This window comes from Episyrphus balteatus, chromosome 2 (genome assembly GCF_945859705.1).
Source record: "Episyrphus balteatus chromosome 2, idEpiBalt1.1, whole genome shotgun sequence".
NCBI lineage: Eukaryota > Metazoa > Arthropoda > Insecta > Diptera > Syrphidae > Episyrphus > Episyrphus balteatus.
Window position 1 is genome coordinate 114,982,551 of NC_079135.1, and position 22,707 is coordinate 115,005,257.

A 22,707-nucleotide genomic window follows, 5' to 3' on the forward strand; every position below is an offset into this window, starting at 1 on the left:
GACAATATTTATTGTAAATGGAACGAAAATTCTTTTCTTTAAATTATTCTGAATCAGTTAGTTTCTAAACGGTAAGTTCTTAATCGGATGCCAAAAACAAGACGTCGCACATAGGAGTACCTACATATTTGCATCAAAAACATGGCCAAAATTATTTTTCGTAGAAATAACTAGGTATTATAACAATCACATGCCAAAGAAAAATAGTTAAAAGTAACCATTTTGTAGAAGCAAATGTGCCAGAGCGAGTACAAATTTGAAACCGTGTGGTACAAAAATGGAGGCATTTGTTAAAAAAGAATTAAGCATGTTGTTCGTTTAACTCTAACGAAACAGAAATCTCTTTTTTCGAGGAAAATCAAACCATATACATTTTTTTTTTTCAGAGGATGTTGCTCCAAATAAAAGTAAAAATTATTATTATAATCAATTGTTATTATATAATTGTTCATTAACAAATATTTCAGTCAAAATTTTGTAAAAAAAAAAAAACAAAAATCAATTATAAATATTAGAGAAAGCTACCAAATTCCGCGAGCCCTTATTTTGGCCCATCAGCATTATTTCGTTTGCATCATTACCTAATTTTGGAACACTCGTTTAAAAAACGATTCTTAATAGAAAAAAAAAAACAATTTAATATTATTTTTTTTTATTTCCTTTCCTGGATAAGTAGGAGGGGAAAAAATGCATAGTATATAGTCCCATAGTCACTTATCACCTTAATTCAAAATATTGTTTCGAAAACTGCAAAAAAGTGGGGTTTTGCGATTTTCTAACGGAAATATCTAATAAGCTGTTGTGCTAGAGCAATTCTGACTTCGGATTCGGAATCAGCATGCATTTCTTTGCAGATCAGTGCTATTAAAATAGTCACAAATAACTAATTAAAAAAGTTATCCCGATTTTAACTATGAAAAAATTTATATATATGACTATTTTTTTCTCTGAGTGTATGAACTTACTATGCCATTTTGCCCGACTGCTGAAGTATGCCATTTTACCCGTTGGGCGTTCTTTTATTTAAGTTTTTAATACAAAAAAAAAAAAAACTGAATAGTTCTAGTCCAACTTATTTCAGTAAATTATTAAGAAATATTTCATGCTTACATACATTAACTGTTTTCTCCAAAATTCAATGTTTTTCTGGAATTTTTTTGTCAAAACATTTTAGCGGCTACTTTTTGAGTTGGGTAGAGACAGTTTGACCTTTCAAATAATGGCTTGAAGTTTCTAAAATTTCGTATTTATGTCGATGCTGCCAGATAAATTATGTTCAAAATCTTTCTAATTCCGAACGATTCTATGATTTATTAGCAAGGGGGCCATTTTAACTTGTGGAGACCATTTTAGGCCACTTTCCCCTTTCCGTGCTATTTTTGGTGCTTTTCCACTTCAAAGTGGATCTTAAAATTTTTTTAAGGTTTGCTTACCGTTAGTAAATAATATCCAGCTACATAAAATACATTAAGATAAACAATAAAACACAAAATTATACTTTGTATAGTTGTTATTATTATATTCATTCAGTTCAGACTGTGGTAGACGCTACATGCTAATTTTGATCCAAAGAAAATACGAAATAAAATCTCTCACACTTCTTACTCGTAAATACCCATCTCATTGGCTATTTTGTTTTTTGTTGTTTCTTGTTTTTACATACAATTTTATTCTTTTATTTTTTAATTTATTATTATCTTTAAATTCAGCTCTGTCTTTCTCTTACATTATTTCATATTTTTTTTTTATAATTATTCATTCAATACCTAATATTTTGTTTAATATATTTTTTATTCAGCTTTAAATATCATCGAATTTGTATATAATTAAAAAAAAAATCAATAAAAAGTTAAGTTTATATTTTAAAGGACAAATAATAAAGTTTTTTTAAAAAAAGTATTTAAATAAAAGTCTATCATATTTAATTATTTATTTTTTGTTTGTTTTTTTTTTTTTAACATTTAAGTGAATTGCGCGAAATAGTTATGAAAATAAATTGCATAATTTAAATTTAAATTTATATACGAGTACGTCGTGTTTTTCTTAATTTTTTGTTTTTGTATATAATTTAATATTTACAAAAGAGATTGTTGAAAATAATATTTATAATTTTTGTTTGTTAAAAAATGTCTTTTTAAAAAAACAATCTTTTTACTTTTTGGGGTTTATTTTATATAATTTTCTATTTTTTTGTTTTATTTTTTGTTTATAAGATTTTTTTGTTATATAGCAAATAGAAAATTAATGAATAATAATATTTAATAAGGAATTTTATCGCTCTAAGACGCGTTCGGGATATTTAAAACTATATAAATCTGTGGCAGCAAACTTTCTCTCTTCTTTCTTTTCTTATTCCAATTAAACGTAAGTATTTTTGTGAAATTTAATTTAATTATTCTTATGGATTTATTTCCTTCGATGGTAAGGTTGTTTACATGCATCCGCTCGTCGGAGTACTTCGGCATAGGATAAATCTAGTTTCTTAAGTTTGTGCAAGTCCTGTGAGACGGTACTGGGGCGGAATTCGACACCATTTAAATCGAGCTCACGTCCGCGTGGAGTAACAATTGGGCCTCGTGGTGACGATGTCGCTGAATTTACCCCACGATTATAAATGATCATCGAATTGCCATTCCATTCTAAATTAGGTCTACGACTGTGACTTTGACCTGACGATACCGGTGTACCGCTGCTAGTTGATGGCGAATGGTTAAATGGCCTCATGTCACGACGTTTCTTACCGCTACTGTAATATACCCTTGGAGGGGAGGGCAGGGCAGCAGGGGACTCAGAGCGATCAGTGCCGTAGTTGCGATTCTTTTTCTTGCTCTTTTTCTTAATTCCCACTCCAACCATTAAGTATTCGAGTGGTTCACGTTTGAGTGGAGTCAAAACTCGACCGTTTTCGATGATGGCTTGTTTGCTTGCCGGTGTTAGAGTTGTTGAACCGGACAATGATGCACATGGTGGCTGGTTCTCTTGGTTCTTTTCAATGATGTGCTTCTTGGCGGTCTTGCGTTCCATTTTGGTAATACACTCAGACATAGCAAATGACTGCTCTGATATGGCTGAGGAAATAATACTCTGTGCGTCATCAGCAAAGTCCATTGAGGGCATTTCTTCATTAGCCGGTGTAACGGGTGGTACTTTAGCCGCCACTGGTGGATGGGTATCGTCAAGTAGTGGCAATTTGTCACCTTCTTCCTTATTCTCTGCTGCTTTTTTCAACACGGCAAAGATTTCTTTGAAAAGCTCACGATATTCAGGGCGATTACGGAATCTTGAATCAATTGGACTAGCATCATCGTAAATGCTAAATTTGCAATCTTCACCATCGCCAATTGAGCATAGGAAATAGCCAGGTCTATCATCGGTTTGAGTTCCCTTATTACTTGTCTCATCAGAGAATCCCGAAGAAGATGTTTCGGCTTCGGAAAATTCAGTTGGTGTCCGCCTATTATTTTTACTTGAGCGGTTGTTTTGAGTGTTTTCTTGTTCTTGATTCTGATGAAGGGAATTTTTGTCGCTGTTATCTTTCATGTGCAACGATGTAAAATCACCACTCGATTGGAATTCATCGGCTAAGGAAACACCTCCACTCTTACGCGTTACCGAATGGCGTTGGACTTCGAGTAAAGCTTCGTACTTTTCAACCAAATCCCTGTAGGGATTTGGACTTGCCGGAGCGTTCAAATCCAGAGAAACTTGAGGGAGTCTTGAGGCAACCTGGAAATATTTTCAGTATTTTTTGTTTTTGTGATGTGGTTTTTTTCTTTTGTAAAATAATAGAGTTTTTACTTGTTTCGAGAAGCTACTTGCCGAGAAATTAAAATCTTATTTTTTTTTCTCAATAAAAAAGGAAATTAAAAAAAAAACATGCATTAAATCTGTAAATTTTTCTTAAACAAATTTATTAACCCAGAATTAATAATAATTTTTTTTTATCAAAAAATCTTATTGTTAAAATAATTTTATTAAGTTATCACATTCACTCTCACAATTATTAAATTGTGATTAGATTTCTTTCTTATTTTGTTTTTTAAAAACAAATTAAAAAATTAAATAAAAAAAAAAAATAACAGCAAATATACAATTTTTTTCTTTTTTGTTTGTAACATTTAAAAAAATTTAACAGTAACACCCGCAATACCATGTTAATACCTAACCTGGGGTAAAAGGCATTCTGGCAAAGAAGAGTCTGTTTTAAAGTTAAAAAAAAAAAATAGATTTAAGATCTACGGCAAGAACTTCGGGAATGTTTTGAAAATTTGTTATTAAATAAAATTTTTAATTAAAAAAAAATATATAAAAAAATAAATACAAAAATTAGGTATGTGAAAAAAAAGCAAAAAAAAAGGCTTAAGCTTAACCAAAGCTTTATACAATGTACATCTGACTAAAATAATGCATTTTAGAGGTTGATGTAATACCTTTAATGATGACACCTTTTACCCAAGGGTAGAATAACATATTTTTTCAAATTAAAATTAATAAAAGAAAAAACGATTTCTATTCATAAACGGCATGTGATGAAAATAATGTTCATCATGTAATGAAGATTTTATGCTAGGTTTACACTTCACATATTTTAGTTGGACTGATACGACGACGGAAGACTGAATTTTTTGTAAAAGGAGTGTAAAAGAAAATTAGAAATTTTTATGCAGTGTTTGATTAAAAATCGTCTTTTCTTTTGGTTAACTTACATAAATAAATTAATAAATACTATAAATTATTATTACACATAAAACACTTGGCACATTGTTGAAAATTGTTTTCCTGTCGAGAAATGTAGCAAAAGAAAATAATTCTCTTCTAGTTTTGTTTTCTAAAGAGTTTGGATATAAATAAATTTGATGTGCAGTTTTAATCAGGATCAGAATGACTTAAAAAACTATTTTTAAACACAAAATTTGTTTTCCGTTTTATGTCGTACCCCAATAACCGAAATCGGTTATAAAATTTTTTAAGCTGGAAAATTTATATCAATGCAATATTTTTTGGGCTCATGTTTCTACTTGAATGGAATTCGCTTACATTTGTCCCACCTCATTGAGAAATAAGCCTCGAAAAGAAATATTAGTTGATATTATGTCGCGCTTAAATATTTGTTGACTCAGACAAGTTTCACCAAATAACACTAAATTGGGCTTTTCAATGGCAAGTTGGTAAAGATATTTGTTAATGCTGAATCGAATGGGACCGAAGATGAAAATTAAGAAAAAAAACTGTTAAAAATAATGGAAATCTTTTAAAAGTTTGCATTGTAGTTTTATTTGTCATTCAAATAAAGAACTAGCCTGTGAATGTAGTTTAACTCCTGTGAAATTCAGAGTTTTTTCAAATATTTAAGGTGAAATGATAATTTTTCGAGAGAAATGAAGAAATAGTTTTTACAACTTAAATTTTATTTCGGACTAATGGAATTATATTGTGCATGATTTGAGGGACTTCGTTTTTGCAGATTTATATAAAATACTTTCTTAATATTATTAAAATTCAAATTTTTAAGATTTATGTTGTAAAATACGCTTAAATCTCCTACAATATCCTTCCATTGCTCTAAAATAATATTCAAGCAAAAATCAATAAAATCTCAGTTTTTAAATGTTAAAAAAAAACACCCTTTCAAACCAATCGAATTAAATGAAGTAAAATTGTTTTTCTTTACAATTTTTTTTTTGAAAACTTGAAAACAAGCAAAGTTTAATCGATTAAAATCTATGATCAGGTACCTAAAAGTGTTGCATACAGAATGAGTGGGTACCAATCTTTCTGAGAAAACCTATTCATAAAGGACCTCAAATATCAACTTCAAGCTCTAATATATCACCAAATTTCAAGATTTTCCGATAGTCAAAAGTACCAATTCGGTGAAAATGGGCAATACATATCAAATTTTAATTTTTTTTTCCTTTGGATGCACCACAGGATGCGGGAGACGGGAATTGACGGCATTATAATCGCATACTTATGTATTGAGATTTTGATACTAAAACTTTAATGTATGTGTGTATATAATTTGGACATAAAGTGAATGAAAACTAAAATACAATTATATTGATTTACTATTAAGTCAGCGATTAAATTAGAGAGAAAACTTACTGAGTCACTGTGGCGTATGCGTAACTTTTTTGTATGGACAAATTTCAATTTCAACAGTTTTCAAAAAAAAAAAAAATGTTACGTCACCACACGAATTCCTAAGTGGCTATATGTAAGTACTATATCTGAGTTTTTGCTGAATTAAAAATGGTACGATTTTAGTTTTCGTCGATATTGTTAGCACGGAAATGACTTATTTTATTGAAAGAGGTTTGGTGAAGGATAAATAAGCTGTCTTAGGTAAACAGAAATAACTTTCTAAACAAGAGTTCAAATGTGGAAAAGGATAAGTGATAAGAGATAAGTAGTTTCGGAAAACAATTAATTTCGAGTCTCTAAAAATGTCACATTTCAGCCCTCTGAATCTATTTCTGAATCTGAATTATTTTCAATTCCCTTATACATTTCTCGGCATTACTTATACTGATATAATATCTTGTAAAAACTACATAAAACCTACATAATTATTAAGTACAAACAATAACAAAAAAAAAACTCTGTTAGAATATATAGTAAATAGAAAATGGACGATTTTAAAACATACAACAATAAATAAGTGCAATGAAATAGATTTTTTTAAAAAAGTCACTAAATTTTTAAATGCAAGAGTATTAAATTAAATAATTTAAAACCAAACGAAAAAAAAAAAAATTAAAAAGAATTAAATTCTATGTACTATCATCTTCATCAGGTAATGAGCTAAGCAAACGAAAAATAACTAATGCTGGCCATTGTAGGATTTTCGCAATCCATTGCATTATATTGAATTTTCGTATCGCTCTCTGCCATACATCGAGCAGGATGTTTTCTAATGAAATAGGCAACTCATGCAGGTACTTTGTTGTATTTGAACAAATCGCACATTCAGCCTATAAGAATATTAAATAAAATAAAAAAAATAATAATAATAAAACAAAAAGAAAAGATGGAAAATTCAAATTTCGTGTGTTTTTTTGTTTTTGTGTTGTTTGCAAGCAATCGATTGTAATATAGCGAAGAAAAAAATTAAAAATTATTTTATTGTTCAATTTAAAGTTTAAAATCCACATTTTTCGTTATTTATTAAACAAAATATTAACAAAAAAATAGTAAATTATTTTGTGGTAAGGAAATGAAGAAATAATACAAAAAACAAGGTGTGAAAACATGTTACTTGGAATTGAGTTTTTATGTGAAACCAATTAATATAAAATAGCAAACAATTACATGATGTACAAAATTAAAATTTAAAAAATAGTTAAATGATGAGGAATGTATGATTTGAAGACTAAAACACAAAGATACGATGTAAGTTGCCCATTTCTATTAGATAAAGTGACGTGTACAGTAAAATAAAGCTAAACATAAAGTTAGTACAGGTGTACAGGTGTAGTACTACATGCATAAGTAATTTAACATAAAGTAAATATATTCAAATTTTTAATCAAAAAAAGGCATGGTGGACTTGGTGGTGGATATGATTGCATGATGGTGGTTGTGGTGGTGGTGAAAAAAAAAAAATAAATAATTTTTTTTAAACTTAAACATTTTTAATTTATTTTGTACTAAGGTATTGCAATTTCTTCAGTTATTGCATTTTTTTGTTTTTTTTTTTAACTTGTTAAGTTATATATTATAATTAAATAAATAACAATATATTTGTATAATTATAAATTATGAAGTTAGACACAATTATTAAATGCTCTTTTTACTTATATAAATTAATAAACGATTTCAAATTAATTTTATTAATTTTTTTTTAATAAAATAAAAGTAAATAAAACATTAAGTAATACTGAAAAGAAGAAATGAAGAGAAAAATGGAACGTAAATGAAGGGGAGTGACACCAATCCAACTAACCGCAACACATGCCGAAGTAATAGTTTCTTTAAATTAAAGCAATTGCTCACCTTTATTGTGACGGCTGATCGGTGATAAGCTACTTGTGACGATGTATCCCCATTACTTTCGGTCCCGCCTCCGACAGCTTCCATATCTAGCAAACTACGATCATCGTCCTCTTCGGTTGGAGCAATTGAAGAGGCTTCATCATGCACTGTCAGTCTTTCATCGCAAGCTCGCAAGCAACGACTACACATATTACCTTGCCTATTTTTAGGAAAATTTATGAAAATTTCAATTTTTTTTACATTGTATTTCAAAAACTTACCGAACTTCTTCGAGAATTGAAAGCTCTTCATGAACTGATTTCATTTCTTCATTTGAACCCTGAACTAGACGACCTTGCAGGGTTTGGTTTTCTTGGACTTTATAAAAACAATAATTTTAATATTTCAATTATTTGGTCAAGATTTTTCAAAACTTACTTATAGCAACAAGTTGATCTTCGAGCTCACCAACTCTTTGTTGTTCTGAGAGTAGAGCTTTTTTGGTTGATTCCAAATCACTAATAACACGAATAAGTTCTTCATTATCCTCAACGCCATCTACACTAATGTTAACAGATTCGTTGTGCGAACTATCAGAAATTCCGGTGGAATTAGCATTTTTATTATTGGCACTAGATGACAGGAAGGCAAAACTACAATTTTCTGGATTGGTAGTGTTTGCGTGGAAGATCTAGAATTGAACAAAAAAAAAATTAAATATTTTGAACTTCTATTAAACTCAAATTAAATTGAAATATCCGTTCTGAAACAAAAAGTTATTGCTTCTTTTCGTTTTTTATAAAGCTTTCTTCGAAAGTAATTTTCTTATAGAAGTAACAACTTCGCTTGTTACTTCCTTACACTTGTTTAGAAGTGTTTCAAGAAGTCTTATTGGACTTCGGCAAGTCTTCTTAAAGTTAGCTTGTGGGAGTAATATGAAACAAGGACTTCGGAAAGACTTTTTTTTAGAGCTTATAATAATAGTTAAAGAAGCTTTATCGAAACTTCTTTAGCTTCTGTAATACTTTATAAAAGGTGGCAAGTTTGGTGCTTGAGTATTCAAAGACATGTATTTTGCTGCCCTTAATGGACATCAAACTAAGTGTACAAGAGTTTATCGCTTTACTTCAGAACGTTAGTTCGCTTATTTTAACTCAGAATTGAAAGTTTGTAAAAATTTTTAAATAAAAAACGATAGATGACTCGAAGGAGTAGATTTCGAAATACTTTTCGCTCAGAATATATCTAATTAAAGGCTTGGTCACACCGAAGGGTACATGCGGTAGCGGTACGGGTATTAACAAATTCCAAACTGACACATCAACGTTCAGATATGGAATTTTTTTCATACAATTACCTGTACCGCATGTACCCTTCGGTGTGGCCAAGCCTTTAAGATTTTGTAGATTTTAGAAAAGCTTTGTTTTAATTACTTACCTCAGTTTCGCCTTCGCTATTATTGCTAACTTCCTTTTCATGATGTCGCAAACGAACTCCCATTTGATCATTGCCAGCATTGTTTTTCTCTTGCAGTAATCTTTCATTTTTTCGTCTTTCTATCGTTAATGTCTGTTTGGTTTCTTCAATACTTTTTGTAAGCTCTTCACAGCGACATTCTAATGTTTCAATGTTATGAACAAGTCTAAAAATGAAAAAAAAAATTTTAGTCAAGTTTTTGAAATGTAAAAAAAAAAAATTGCTCAGAAAACTTACGTTTTAACATGTTTTTTATGATTATTATTTTCAACATTTAAACGATGATTGGAGCGTTCGAGTTCTTGAACACCAACTTCTAATTGTTCATAGATTTTGAGACGAGAATCGTTGACTTCACGAAGGGCAGCTGTTTGCTTTTGAAGATACTGAAAAATAAAAGTTGAAATTAATTAAGATTTGCAGTAAGAAAATAAGAATCTTAATAATTTCTATAATTCTGGTTATACCCTTAATTTTTAATTATTTTGTACCAAATCAGATAAAAATGCAGTCTTATCAAAACCTGCACCAAAAGTAGTCAAAGCAAAGCTAGAATAACTAACTTCGTAGAAAAGCTCTGTATTTTATAACTGACTAAAATTGCAAATTTCTTAACTTGTAATGTATCGCAAACTCAATTGGTTGATATTCGTAAAGATTTATTAAAGTCGTAACTCCTAAGTTCACAGTTTAAGCTTATTAAGTTATGAAAACTCAGGTGCTATTCATGGACCTTTGGTTTGCGATGATGTTTAAAGAAACTCGGTTTAAACTAGGTTTTATTGAAAAAAAATCTATTACAACTATACTTTAAATGAAATGTCAGAATTGTTTTAATATTTGTTGTTTCATCACACGATTGGTGAGTCAATTAAACGTTATGCTGGAGAACTTTCAGGCTTCCAGAAATGGGCATTCCTCTGTTATAAGAATGTTTTTCAATAAACTATTATTCCTTTCTTCGTGACCTTTGTTAAATAACTTAACTTGTTTTTCTGTGTAGGCTATAGGTCGTTTTTGATATTTAATTATTTTTCGTCGACGTTTCAATGTAGATATTTTACAAACAGAGAAGCATTTTAATAAAAGAATGGTTTTAGAAATGCTACATATTTTAGATACAGAAAATACTGTAAATAGGAGATCGGATTGTGAAGGGCTTAGTAGTATTTATAGTCAGTTTGTTAAAAGGAACTATTTCTCAAGGTGAATTTTATAATCAACTTAATTTCACTTAAATTTGATAACGAAAAATTTTTGAATTTCTTATCAATGAATAAAAAATTTTTATATTTTGAAAATTCAATGATTACAAACGTCTTTTTCAAGACATTTTTATTGAATTTTAAAATATTTGAGCGATTTAAGAAATCTAAAAGCAACTTATTGAGAACCATAACAAAGAATTTAAGAAAATAAAAGTTTAAGATAAGTATCTATTATAAATATATTATAATTTTTTAGAATTATTTTATTATTATAGTCCTGAAGAAGAGTGTATTCACACTTGAAACGTCGACGAAAAATAATTAAATATCAAAAACGACCTATAGCCTACACAAAAAAAAAAAACAAGTTAAAAAAATGTTTTTCAATATTAAGCATATTTATGGTATCTTTAAACTCTTTATCGAATCGATATCGTTGGTAGAATTGTTAATTATTCAATTCTTAACGTCACGTATCATCTTTAGGTTGTTTTGCCACAGACAAAGTTTTACTTAGTAGTAGTTTAAAAATAAAAATGAAGATGACCCAAATTAATGTAATCCCACGGCATCACCTACAAATTTTGGCAAGCAAGCTGCAATCACTGATCTCTATAATTCACTGTATTCCCTACAAATCGGTCAACTCGTTGACTTTCTGACGTCACCGAAAATATTATTTTGCACTCTGTCAACGGGCCGTTTTTTGCAGGCGATTCTTAGAGGATATAATATATGGAGTGCTTGTGCTGTTAGTTCCGTGAAGCTTTTATAGAGGGCTCTAGTTTCTTTAAGTTTTTCGCTGAGTGCATGCCTCCATTTTATTTTCATTTGATGGCTGTCATCAACAAGCGTGTTTATTTACAGCTGCGGAACCGGACTCGCACTGAAAAACGAAGGCAGCGACTCCTATCCATGCATATGGCGTTACAATGTATTAGGTATAGGAACAAGCACTCCATATATTATATCCTCTAAGAGGCGATCACACAATATGACACATTTGAAAAAGATTTTGACGTCATTTTGACGCTAGAGAGTCAACGCGTTCGTTGACCGTGTAATCCATGTCACAGTTTTTGTGACTTGATTAGAGGATGACATTTGTTCGAATTTTCAATCAGTGAAGTCAACTACATATGTATATCGGGATTTCATTCATTCAATTTGTGAATTAGTATTGCCAAACCATACACGGAGAAAAAATAAGGTATGAACCACCTTATTTCTGGTAAATTTACCTTTAATGTAAAGTTTAAATAGGGATGACTCCCCAATAAAATGGAATTTACCTTACTTTTCTAGTAAATTTATAGCTTATGATTAACTTTACAGTAAAGTCTTTTTTTGTATGAATTTCTAATAGAAATTACTAGAAAGTTAGGTACATATTTTACCTTACTATAAGGCTGAAAATACTGATTTTTAAAGTAAATTGAACTTCTCTATGGAAGGTATATAATAATTTAGTTACAGATTGGATCAAATAAAGTCAATTTCATTTTAATTGATGACATTTTTCTAAATAAAATTGTATGCATTTATCTTACAAAAATTAAAATAAAAAAGGTAATTTTTGTAATTATTGAAAAGCATAACTAGGTAACACGAACTTAATCCTCAAAGCTATTTAGAAGTAAGTAACGTATGACCCTGTTATGTTTTTCAATAATTACATAAATTACTTAGTTTATTATAATTTTTGTAAGATGCAAACAAACAATTTTATTTAGGAAAATATCATCAATAAAAATGAAATTGGCTTTATTTGATCCAATTTTTTTCTAATTCTTCATGAATTAATTAGATTGAATGATGTTAATGCATATGGATACTCCTATATAATTCTAACACATGAAAAAAATTTGTTATCCGTAATTACGGAGCCAATAATAACGCATAAAAGAACACAAAAAGTAATGAAAACATTTCACTTATAAAAGAAAAACACAAATGGGAAAAGAAATTTTTACATTTTATTTCTTTATTAATTATCCCGCACCCGGACACCTGAAAGCTTTGACAAAAAAAAATATCCAGAACAAATGGAAAACAAAATTTCAGACTTTTCAATGACAGCAATTAAGATATGGGGAAAATTCCTAGAATTATGTAATATTATGACCTTAGTGTAAAGTAAAACTTATTCATAGAATAGTTAAATTTGTAAAATATGTTTTACTAGAATCTTAAAGTGAAAAGAGTCGTACACTTTTTTGGATGAAGGTTTATTTTACTCTACGTAAAGAAAATATTGCTACTCGTAAGGTATATACTACTTTATTTTGTTCACCATAATTGTCTTGTAAAAATTACTTTACGGAGCCAAGAAATGTTCAATACGTAAGGTAAATTTTACTTAAAATAAAGGGATCTTTACTTTAATTTCCTTACTAGTCATATGGAGTATAAAATACTAGATTAATTTTTCTCCGTGTAGTTACTTATTGAATTTGCAAGTAACTTATGTACCACTTACATACGTCAAGTAATATAAAAAAATATCGTTTGAAAGGTTGTAAATGTAGGCTATTTTGGGACGTGATACCATCACAGGCTAAACAGATGTTACTTTCCAGATCATTCACCCTGTTTATTCAAAGGGCAGATTCATGCAATTTTTTGCAACAACTTTCTATTATGATTTATGAGCATGTTGAGTATAAAATGCGGTATCTCTTTCTTTTTTTTATACAAACTTTGACATAACTTTCTAGTACATTTAAGTGTCAAAATTTTGTTTCAATCCGTTTTATCGTTACTGGGCACGTTCAGGAAATATTAGGGACTAGATATTTAGGCAACGTCATTTTCTGAACGGAAATTTGAGCAAATTGACTAAATTAGTTTGGATTAGATGCTATTGTCAAATTTCGAAATTTATTTAAGAATTTTACCGGTCGCATGGGTAAGACACCAAATTTCACTTAACTGTAATGAATAAATAAAATTAATTATAACCGATAATGCACTTTTTAGTTGTTTTTCGCACAAATAAATTTAATTTTGCTAAATTAATTCTTTAATTAAAAACAATCTGCTGTCATGTTGACAAAAAAAAACTTTCCTAAATGTTTAGGGAAAATTTTCTTGCCTAACTTTCCAGTCAGCTTTCCAACAAAATTACCTACATTGGAAGGATTTTTTTTGACAGCTGACCAATCAGAGACCGAGAAATTACCTAAATATTTAGTCCCTAACGTTTCTGAACCTGCCCACTGTCTCTTAAATTCTTAAATTAAGGTTTCGAAATCAATTTTACTGGTACAATATAAATTCCCTTCCCTTCATTTTCCGGTATATTCAATTAAACCTAAATGCAAACAATTTTTCCCCATGCTACTGAACTATGGTCCAATTCAATAAAAAAATCACAAATCAAATAAACAAAAAAAAAAAAATAGTTCCGGTTGTTAATATGTATTGCGTGTCATGATGCGTGTTCCCTTCTTGAATATAATTCACAAAACAAATAAATTCAAAAGGTGGCTCAAATTAACATTTTAATCAACTAACATGCATAATTTACAAAAAGAAACAACAACACATTTTGTTTGAAATTTTGCTCGCATTAGAAATGTGTGTCAAAAAATGTATGTCATGTGTCAAACTTGCACTTTTATAAACAAATAGAGTTACCTACTTCGGTATTTCTAACTTAACACTCCTTCATTTTGATAAATCCAAAGAAGTTTTCATTCTTTGATTGAAATTCAGTTAAAGTATATTCTCCTATAAATACTTTCATTTGGGTATGTGTTATGCATCTCTATCGAAAAAAAAGATTAACATAAACGTTTATAGAGTTTCGCTTTTTTTAAAGGAGTGTCTGACCGAATTCGCTCTATTTCCATATTTAATGATTCATATAAATCGTTTAAAAGACCAACTGACCTAAATTTCAATTCCAAATCCATAAATTCAAAACAAAACAATACTATACAATGTCCTATCTTAAAGATGCAACCAATATCAGATTGTATATAGCCTGCTTTATTGGTATATGCTACATAAAGACTCCACCACTGCGTTGGCATTGGATTTGGGTGGCGGTGGCGTTCCGTTCGATTAAGTCAAAGAAACGCGAAACCAAACACCCATTTTTGTTACGGTTCGATTCGGTCATCCGAATCGATGCGATCGATGCTTGGGTTTGGTGGACCGATTCGTATTACTTACATGAAAGTATCTTCACGAAATATGTAGAAGCTATTTTAATTGCATCGCAAGTTGCGACCTACAAAAGAATCTATTAAAATCTAAATAAGGATATCAGTTTGTTGTTTTATTTAGTTTTGTAAATGTCATGTGTAAGGTATTTTGTTGAAGATTTGTTTTGCTTTTCATTGCGTTTCCGGAAGCTTTGTTTTTAAAATGACAATAGAAGCTGCATGCAATTTTTCTTGAGCACGCATCAATTCTATTTTTGCATAGATTAGACTAGACAGATGTAGGTACTATACCGAGACTGACTACATTGATGCTTTTTGCTTTTGCTTTTCACCGAAAGAAAGTTCGCTAAGATGATAATTAGTATGTTTACTTTTCTAATTTGAGCGTATAAATACCTTTATGTTTTCTAATTATACACACAATTTTGTTTTTTTTTCTATTTGCACATCGGGAAAAGGTTAAAAGTGCTCATTTTTGTTCTTAATTGATACTTATATGCAAAGTATAAGGTAAACACAGATTGTAGAAAAAAAATCTTATAAATAAAGAACTTACGATAATTTCTTGAGCTTGATCGTCAATGATATTTTGGTGATGTTTTAATGTTGTTTCCAACTCTTTGTTGCGTTCTAATAATGTCTTTCCAAGTTCTGCAGCTAATTGTAAATCTGAAAGAAAAAAAAACATACATTAATTTATTAAATTATTGTTATTGATTAGTGGATTTTTAAAAATTAAACAATTTACAATTTGGACAACCATATTTTGTATCAAAAAATAAAAAAAAAAAATAAACTGACTTGTAAAAAAAAATAAGTAACGCCCAATTTATATACTCTCCATTAAATTTAAAGTCACCATTTAAAATGGAAAATTTTTAAATTCGTATGCGATTTGGCAGTTTTATAATTTTAAATATAATGGAGAGAGAATAAATTGGGGTAGCTAAGGTAGCTAAACTTTTTACATGATTCTGTTGGCAAATATTATTCTAGAGAAAATGTTTGAGTCAAGAATGTATTCTGGACATTTTCAGTAAAAGCTAGAATGATGCCAAAAATTCGGTCGACTCGTCGACTGTGGGCTGTGGCTTATTGCACCAATATAAAAATTACAATTTACATGTAATTTTTCACAAAAGTTGTAGGATAATTAACAAATTGTGTTGCACCAATTTTTAAATTTATTCAAAAATTACAAATTTGTTAAAAAAAGTACAATTACAGGTTTTTGATTGTTAGTTATAAGGCCACATTACAAATTTTCGAAAACTTGTTGATTTTGTGGTCTTTGTATTTGAGCATTAATTTGAGTGTACTTCATAGACAGTTTCCATTCTTTCATGTCCCAAACGATTTTTGATAATAAGTAACTTAAAAAATCCATTTTTTTTAATTTAAATTTAATTTTTTTTTTTCAGATTTTTTGATTCAGTTCCACAATTCCAATTTTATCTTTACAACATTTGTTGATTGTTTAAACATTTTTTTAATAATTTTCTAATTAAGAAATACCTATTTTTAAAAAACGATTATTTCATATTAAGATGAGCTTATGTTAAAAAAAAAATGCTTAAATGTGCATGCTTTATAGTACATCTAAACAGTTTTTGTTTTTGATAAATCAAAATTCAAAAAGAAGTATATTTCTTTAACATTAATATCAATTATATAAATACGGGAATCATTCACAAGAAAGGTAACTTCCGGTGTTTAAATTGAAAACAAATCATTCAAGTCTTGCTCTGAGTTTTTTACTACTTACTTGTAAAATAATGAAAGTTCTGTTGTGAACATTTTTTAAAAGTTAAGAAAACCATTGCACAAAATAAATTGGTATGATTATTTGGATAAATAATGTATAATATGGAGGAATATTGATTGTATGTATAAACTGTTTAAGTGTTTTTATAGAAAAAAAAATGTTACGCATACACCACAGTGACCCGTATATATTTTTTATTAATCACTCAACTTTTTGTATTTTCTTTGCCGAATTTATCGCAATGCCATTTCAATGCAAAAAAAACTACTACCATCAACCAAGAAGTTATAAACCAAAAAAAGCTACATCATCGGTCCAAACTTCAGAAAAAAAATTCAGTGGTAAAAAAAAGAAGATTACCACTTTCTCAAATCAATTAAATGTTGCAACTTTCATGGGGTTTGTGTTAATCTCTCTTTTTTTTTTTTGTTATTTTTGTTATTAAGGGCTCTAATTGATTAGTTTACTATGGTATTAACTTTTTATTTACTTTAATAATTTAATAGCTCTAATAGATTATTAGGGACAAAAGTGAATGGAATTGCAAATTATACTATATTCCAAAGAAAAAAAGTAAAATTTTATGACGATAAACAAATACTAGAAGCTGAAGAGACATCATCATTGAATAAATAATGGTTAATTTGTCATTAATTACTGCGTAATGACATTATGTTAATTGTTGTATTTTGTGTTTTTGTTGACATAATGAAGACTCAAAGCGATGTCTTTTAGTTAACATGTTGCTGAAAACCAAGAAAATACAAGTGACAAAACCTTAAAACAAAAACTGAGTGTTGTTAACAACATCTTCTTCAATACTATTCGTTCATGACAACCTAACCTAAGAATTGAAGGACATTAAAGAAAAACAACAAAAATTGTACCAAAACTTTATTTATATTGAAGTAAAGCTTAAATTTATAAAAACGAGGCCACAAACTATGCACTCCCGACTAATATTTTTGCTTCTGTAAAGCTTTACAGATGATTCTGTAACTATTGTAAAGCTTTATAGAAGCAAAATTGTTGTTTGGGCTGTTTCAATCTTTAAAAATTTTAAGACATCCACATCTGTCAAAATTTGGAAAGTAAACCTTTTTAAGACATTTAGAAAATCCTTTCACTATCTACTAGTTTTGTAACAGTAAAAGACCTATTAAGTTTTTTTTACAAAAAAAAAAAAACAACAATAAAAACTTCTTCATTATTGACAAACTCAATTCTTCATCAGCTGGCGACTTGCTAATTCATGACAACTCAGACACTCAGAAATCTAATAAAAAATGGTAAATTACAAAGTTATAGAGTTATCAATGATGTGTGTAGAAAAACCATGAACATTACCTAGCTTAGCTATATCACTTTCATTTGAACATTAGTAACAACTTTAAGAAAGTTATGAAATATTATTAAACTTCATATAAAGTGATTGTCTTGCATTGCGTTGATTATTATTTTTTATCGCATGTTGTTTGTTGTGCGCCTTGTTCGAGAGTAATAATCATAATTTCTTCATCGAATCAAAAGATGTTATGATGATGAAGAGAGATGTTTTTGTTTTGTTTGTCTTATTTACGCGTCAAATTTTAAATGACTGCGTGTCTGCAATTTAACATACTTGGTAGCTTTTTTTTTTCTGTCTTTCTTTAATAACTTTGTTAAGGGTACAACACAATAATTATAATTGACAGATTAAATGCTGTGAAACATGTTAAAAGTTGTTTATAAAACAGTAAACATTGTCCACCTTCTAAAAAACAAAATAACATAATTATTGTAAATCTAAACAAACTGGGTTCAATGACAAACAAAGTGGAGATTTCTGAATGAAATCGTTTTAGTTCATGGTTAAATTGATAAATCAACTTAAGATGTCAAAATGTTTCGTGATTTTGTATTGTTTGATTTAGTGGTCATAAGTACTTTGACACAGATTTTTGCACATTTGTTCAAATGTTGTGTAAAATTTTGTTAAGAATCGTGATTAAACATGGATATTGTTGTTAATGATTTTGTCAATTGCTTTATTTTTCTGGCAAATAATAGATATTGGACAAATTTATTATTCCCTTGTAACACTTTAATGTTATCATTCTTTGTCAGTTTAATGACAAAAACATTTGTCTGATAAATAATTGACATCGTTTTTTACAGATTTTTTTTTTCTGACAGCAGTCTCAAATCAATAAGTTTGTTTGGTATATTTCTATCCAATGTGCACTAAGGTGCATACGCTGAATTCAAATACAATGTTTTCATTCAATTCCGATTTTGTACATTCCCCGGTGAGAATTTAGACCAAAAACATGGAACATAGCTGTCAGTGACAACTGATACCAAGAATCTGCGGTTCGGAAAAGTTAGTTCGGTTACTTTTTCCGTCGCATCCGGTAATATTCACATTCGATTCATTCCGCCGACTCATTTTGACGTTTCTGTGTCTTTTCTGACTTACACTACTTAATGGTAAGAAAGAGATGCCAAAGTGAGGTAGGTTTTTTTAAAAACTTTTTAAAAATGTATGACTCTTTTTGACATTTGAATGTTTTAATTTCATCTTAGGTAAGAGCAAGAAAAATTAGCATCACAATCCGTTGTCTTCACACTGATTGATTTATATTTGAACACGAAGGGGTGAACTCACGTCTAAATACATTGGTCGATTGAGTAAATTGTGAACAATGCCTTTCATCGCACGTATTTCACCGAGCTGTCAGTTGAGAACTGCAGTGTCGCACATAGGGGAAAGCGGGAAATAAAAAATTAACAAAAAAGTAATATAGTAGCCCTTCTTGGTACTTAAAAACTTAGTACATACTACATAATTTTTTTAGTATTGTTTCTTTTGTAAGCAAAAAAAAAGTTCCGTCAAATTCTAGTTAAAAGTAGGTACTTTACCCATTTTCGCTTGCGATACTCAATGGCTCCGAAATTTTACATCCCATATAAGTAAAATTTTGACATTATTTACTGAATGGTTGACCATTCAGGTGAACTGCTAAAATTGTTTAGTTAGCTATGAATTTGTTTTATTAATTATTTTATTTGCGTCCTAACTGCGGGTCACTGGAGCGTATGTGTAACTTTTTTACATGGAAATATTTAATTTTATTTTTTAAATTTTAATTTTAACTATATGCCTGTAAGACCTAAGGTCTTTTAAATGCATAGGTACTGCACGGCTCTAGTTAGAAGGAATAGAAAGATAGGAAAGAATTTTTTGTTGGTACAGTGAATTGAGAATAAGATGATTATTATCTCGTATATTCCCACGGGTGGCTTCCAATCTGGGGGATAAAGAAAAAAATGCTGCCTGAGGTAGGGCTCGAACCCACAACTTCGAGGTTAGAAGCCAAGCCCTACATCCACTGCACCATTGTCACCCCATTATTGGTTAATACAAATTCTAAAAATTGTAAAATATGTAAGTAATATTTGTATCTATTAATTACACTTTTAAAGAACCTTTTTCATTTAAAAATACGAATAATTTAGAATTCTGAGAACAAGGAGGAATGCGATTCAGTGGCATTTGAATATGCTAAAATTTCAAATTTATCCTTAAACCTAAATCCAAATTCTTCGCACCTTTTTGAAAAATTTCAAAATAAATGAGATTCAAATCGATTCGCCGTTTTACATTTGTTTTTGTTATATCTTGATGGGGCGGTCTCTTAACATCAGCTCCAGCTGATCTCCAAACTGTTTTGATATTCCCCTGTTGCCTCTTTTGCAATGCTTTACATTTGAAATTAATACCCCTTTCTTAACCATTTTGCTATGCTATAGGTTTGATTCAAATACAATACATTCCATAATCGTTGAAAAAAAAGTACAAATGCATTCATATGAGACACAGTCTTTTATATATTGAAAAACTTCTCGTGACTTTTATCAATAAATCCAAACTGAAATTCGAATATATACTAGGTCATGTTACCATCATACACTTATTACCCTAACGACTTAACCTTATGCAATTCAAACAAAAAAGTTGGCGGTTTCATTTTCATTATAATAATATATTGAAAACAAAAACGCACTCCAAAATATGTACCTAACTACCTAGATCTTTCATAAAAAAAAACTTTTTCCACATGTTTTGATTTTTATTAACATAATCCATTGACGGTTGTTCACAGACCGCACGATAATTTGTTATGAATAATTTCGTAAGTAATGAGTTAATTCTTCCCACAATTTCAAATCAAAAAAAAAAATAAAAACACTATCTGCAAATGGAGAGGTATTCACTGATACACCTTCTTTTTATTATTAACCCGCGCTCTGAAGCCGCATTCGAGTGCAATTCAAATATATACAAAAGAATTGACTGTTTGCTTAAAAACCGCAACGGTTGCACGCATTTTTCATTCAGATATTATACCTAAAACTATTATAACTTGGCGTTGTGTATACCTATAGTTTAAGATCTGTTGCAGTTAATGTTGGCTTCAAGCTCTTAAAGACATCGTGGAGACATTATACTGCAGATAGTTTCTTACCTGCTCCACTACCAGCAATTAAGCTAAGATAAATGACCACTATGTTGTAATGTTGATCTTAACCAAAAAAAAAATAAATAAATTAAAAAAAAAAGAAATTGTGCATAATCAGTGAGTCCGGAGTTTTTATTTGTGGAGGTGGAATTTTTTCAGCTAAATATATTTGTGCCATAACCATTATCGATAACTTTTGATTAAGTGAATAGCGAGAGAGACAGAGAGGTTGGAACTTGGAGGTGGCTGCAAAACAATTCACAGCTTCACATAGATTAAAATAGTGTTTTGAGCGCAAAATAAATGCATTTACAAAATGGTCAATGATGGGCGAGTGTGGGCTGCAGAGAGGCCGACTGCTTATTACACGGTCAATCATAGCGCCTGTTTGGTATAAATTGCACTGAATGGAGTCCAGGTACTTTACAATCAAGTTATATAGTTTCAACTTTGTTTTTTCACTGATATTGCCTAATGGATGGAATTTTTTGTTACTCTTGTTGTGGTGTTTTTTTTTTTCATCTCATTTATGAAAGATAGCTTGACAAGTATGTTTCAATTTCAAGCTGTGCCAGAGCGCAGGCATGATAAATGATGCAAGTTTTAAATGGCAGTTTCCTTGTGGGTGAATTTGCATAAGTGAATTGAACAATTTAATTTCAAGTCGGTTTTTTTTATTGCAATTTTGTTTTTATTTTTCTTATTTTCATTAGTCCAACTGGTTATTGTTTTTTTATTGCAATCAGGTAGAAATTAAGATTTGAAATATTTGAATGTTTTAATGTTATGCATGATATCCTGCCGTGCATCGTGAGAGGCTGTAAATGTTTCAAAATTTTGATAATTTGAAATGCTTGCAAGAAATAAAGTTGATGTTAGAGAGAATAGTTCGAAATGTGTCAGGAATCTGAATTAAGTTCAATAACTTAAAAGAGCTCAATGCGTTCATTGAACTCCATGCAGCTGTCATAAACTCACAAGTTCTACAGCTGCAGGCAAGTTGCGGTACGCAAGTAGTTTGTAACAAATTGTGATTGATGTGATGCAGGTGGGACTCGCCATTTTATATGCCAACTTGCTTGCAGGTTCAAATTTCCGAAAGTTCTTGCCTGATTTAATAGAAGCTGTCTAAGAACTTGCTTCTCTATTTGCATGCAAAATATGCATGCATGCAAGTTGGGAAGTAAGTACCAAAAGCGTACAAAGCGTACGCGTACAAAGGGTAGTAGGAGTTTGATTGTTCTTTTTATTGCTTGGAAAAATTTGCACTGCTGGTTTGTCTCTTAGTGCATTCCAATAAAGTATTGGTCGATTAGGGCGTTCGTTCAGAATGGGACAATGCCGAGTTTCTAAGAGATGATTCAATTCATTTCTACACAGATGGTTCTAAAACCAATGACGGAGTGGGTGGCGGGGTTTACTCCGATAGACTTAATGTTAGTCTCTCCTTCCGTCTCCCTAATCACTGCAGCGTGTTCCAAGCGGAAATAATGGCGATTAAAGAAGTACTGACTTGGCTCAAAGAAAACGTGATATCTACATCGGATATCCGCATCTTCTCTGATAGCCAGGCCGCCCTTAAATCGTTAGATTCGGTTTCCACAAACTCC

At 29.9% G+C, this 22,707-nt stretch overlaps 1 protein-coding gene across 4 annotated transcripts in view; it reads right to left on the bottom strand.

Annotated features, from left to right (window-relative positions):
• Positions 1 to 2,391: 2,391 nt before the first annotated feature.
• LOC129912275 (cerebellar degeneration-related protein 2-like) overlaps positions 2,392 to 22,707 on the bottom strand; it is a 122,903-nt gene continuing 102,587 nt past the window's right edge. For all 4 annotated transcript variants that reach the window (XM_055990469.1, XM_055990468.1, XM_055990470.1 and 1 more), the window contains 7 exons: positions 15,387 to 15,499; positions 9,688 to 9,836; positions 9,412 to 9,616; positions 8,413 to 8,665; positions 8,256 to 8,352; positions 7,996 to 8,194; positions 2,392 to 3,726 (listed from right to left, as the gene is read on the bottom strand). In XM_055990469.1, coding sequence (XP_055846444.1) covers positions 2,407 to 3,726; positions 7,996 to 8,194; positions 8,256 to 8,352; positions 8,413 to 8,665; positions 9,412 to 9,616; positions 9,688 to 9,836; positions 15,387 to 15,499 — 2,336 coding nt within the window. In that variant the 3' untranslated portion in view covers positions 2,392 to 2,406. The remainder of the gene's footprint in view (positions 3,727 to 7,995; positions 8,195 to 8,255; positions 8,353 to 8,412; positions 8,666 to 9,411; positions 9,617 to 9,687; positions 9,837 to 15,386; positions 15,500 to 22,707) is intronic.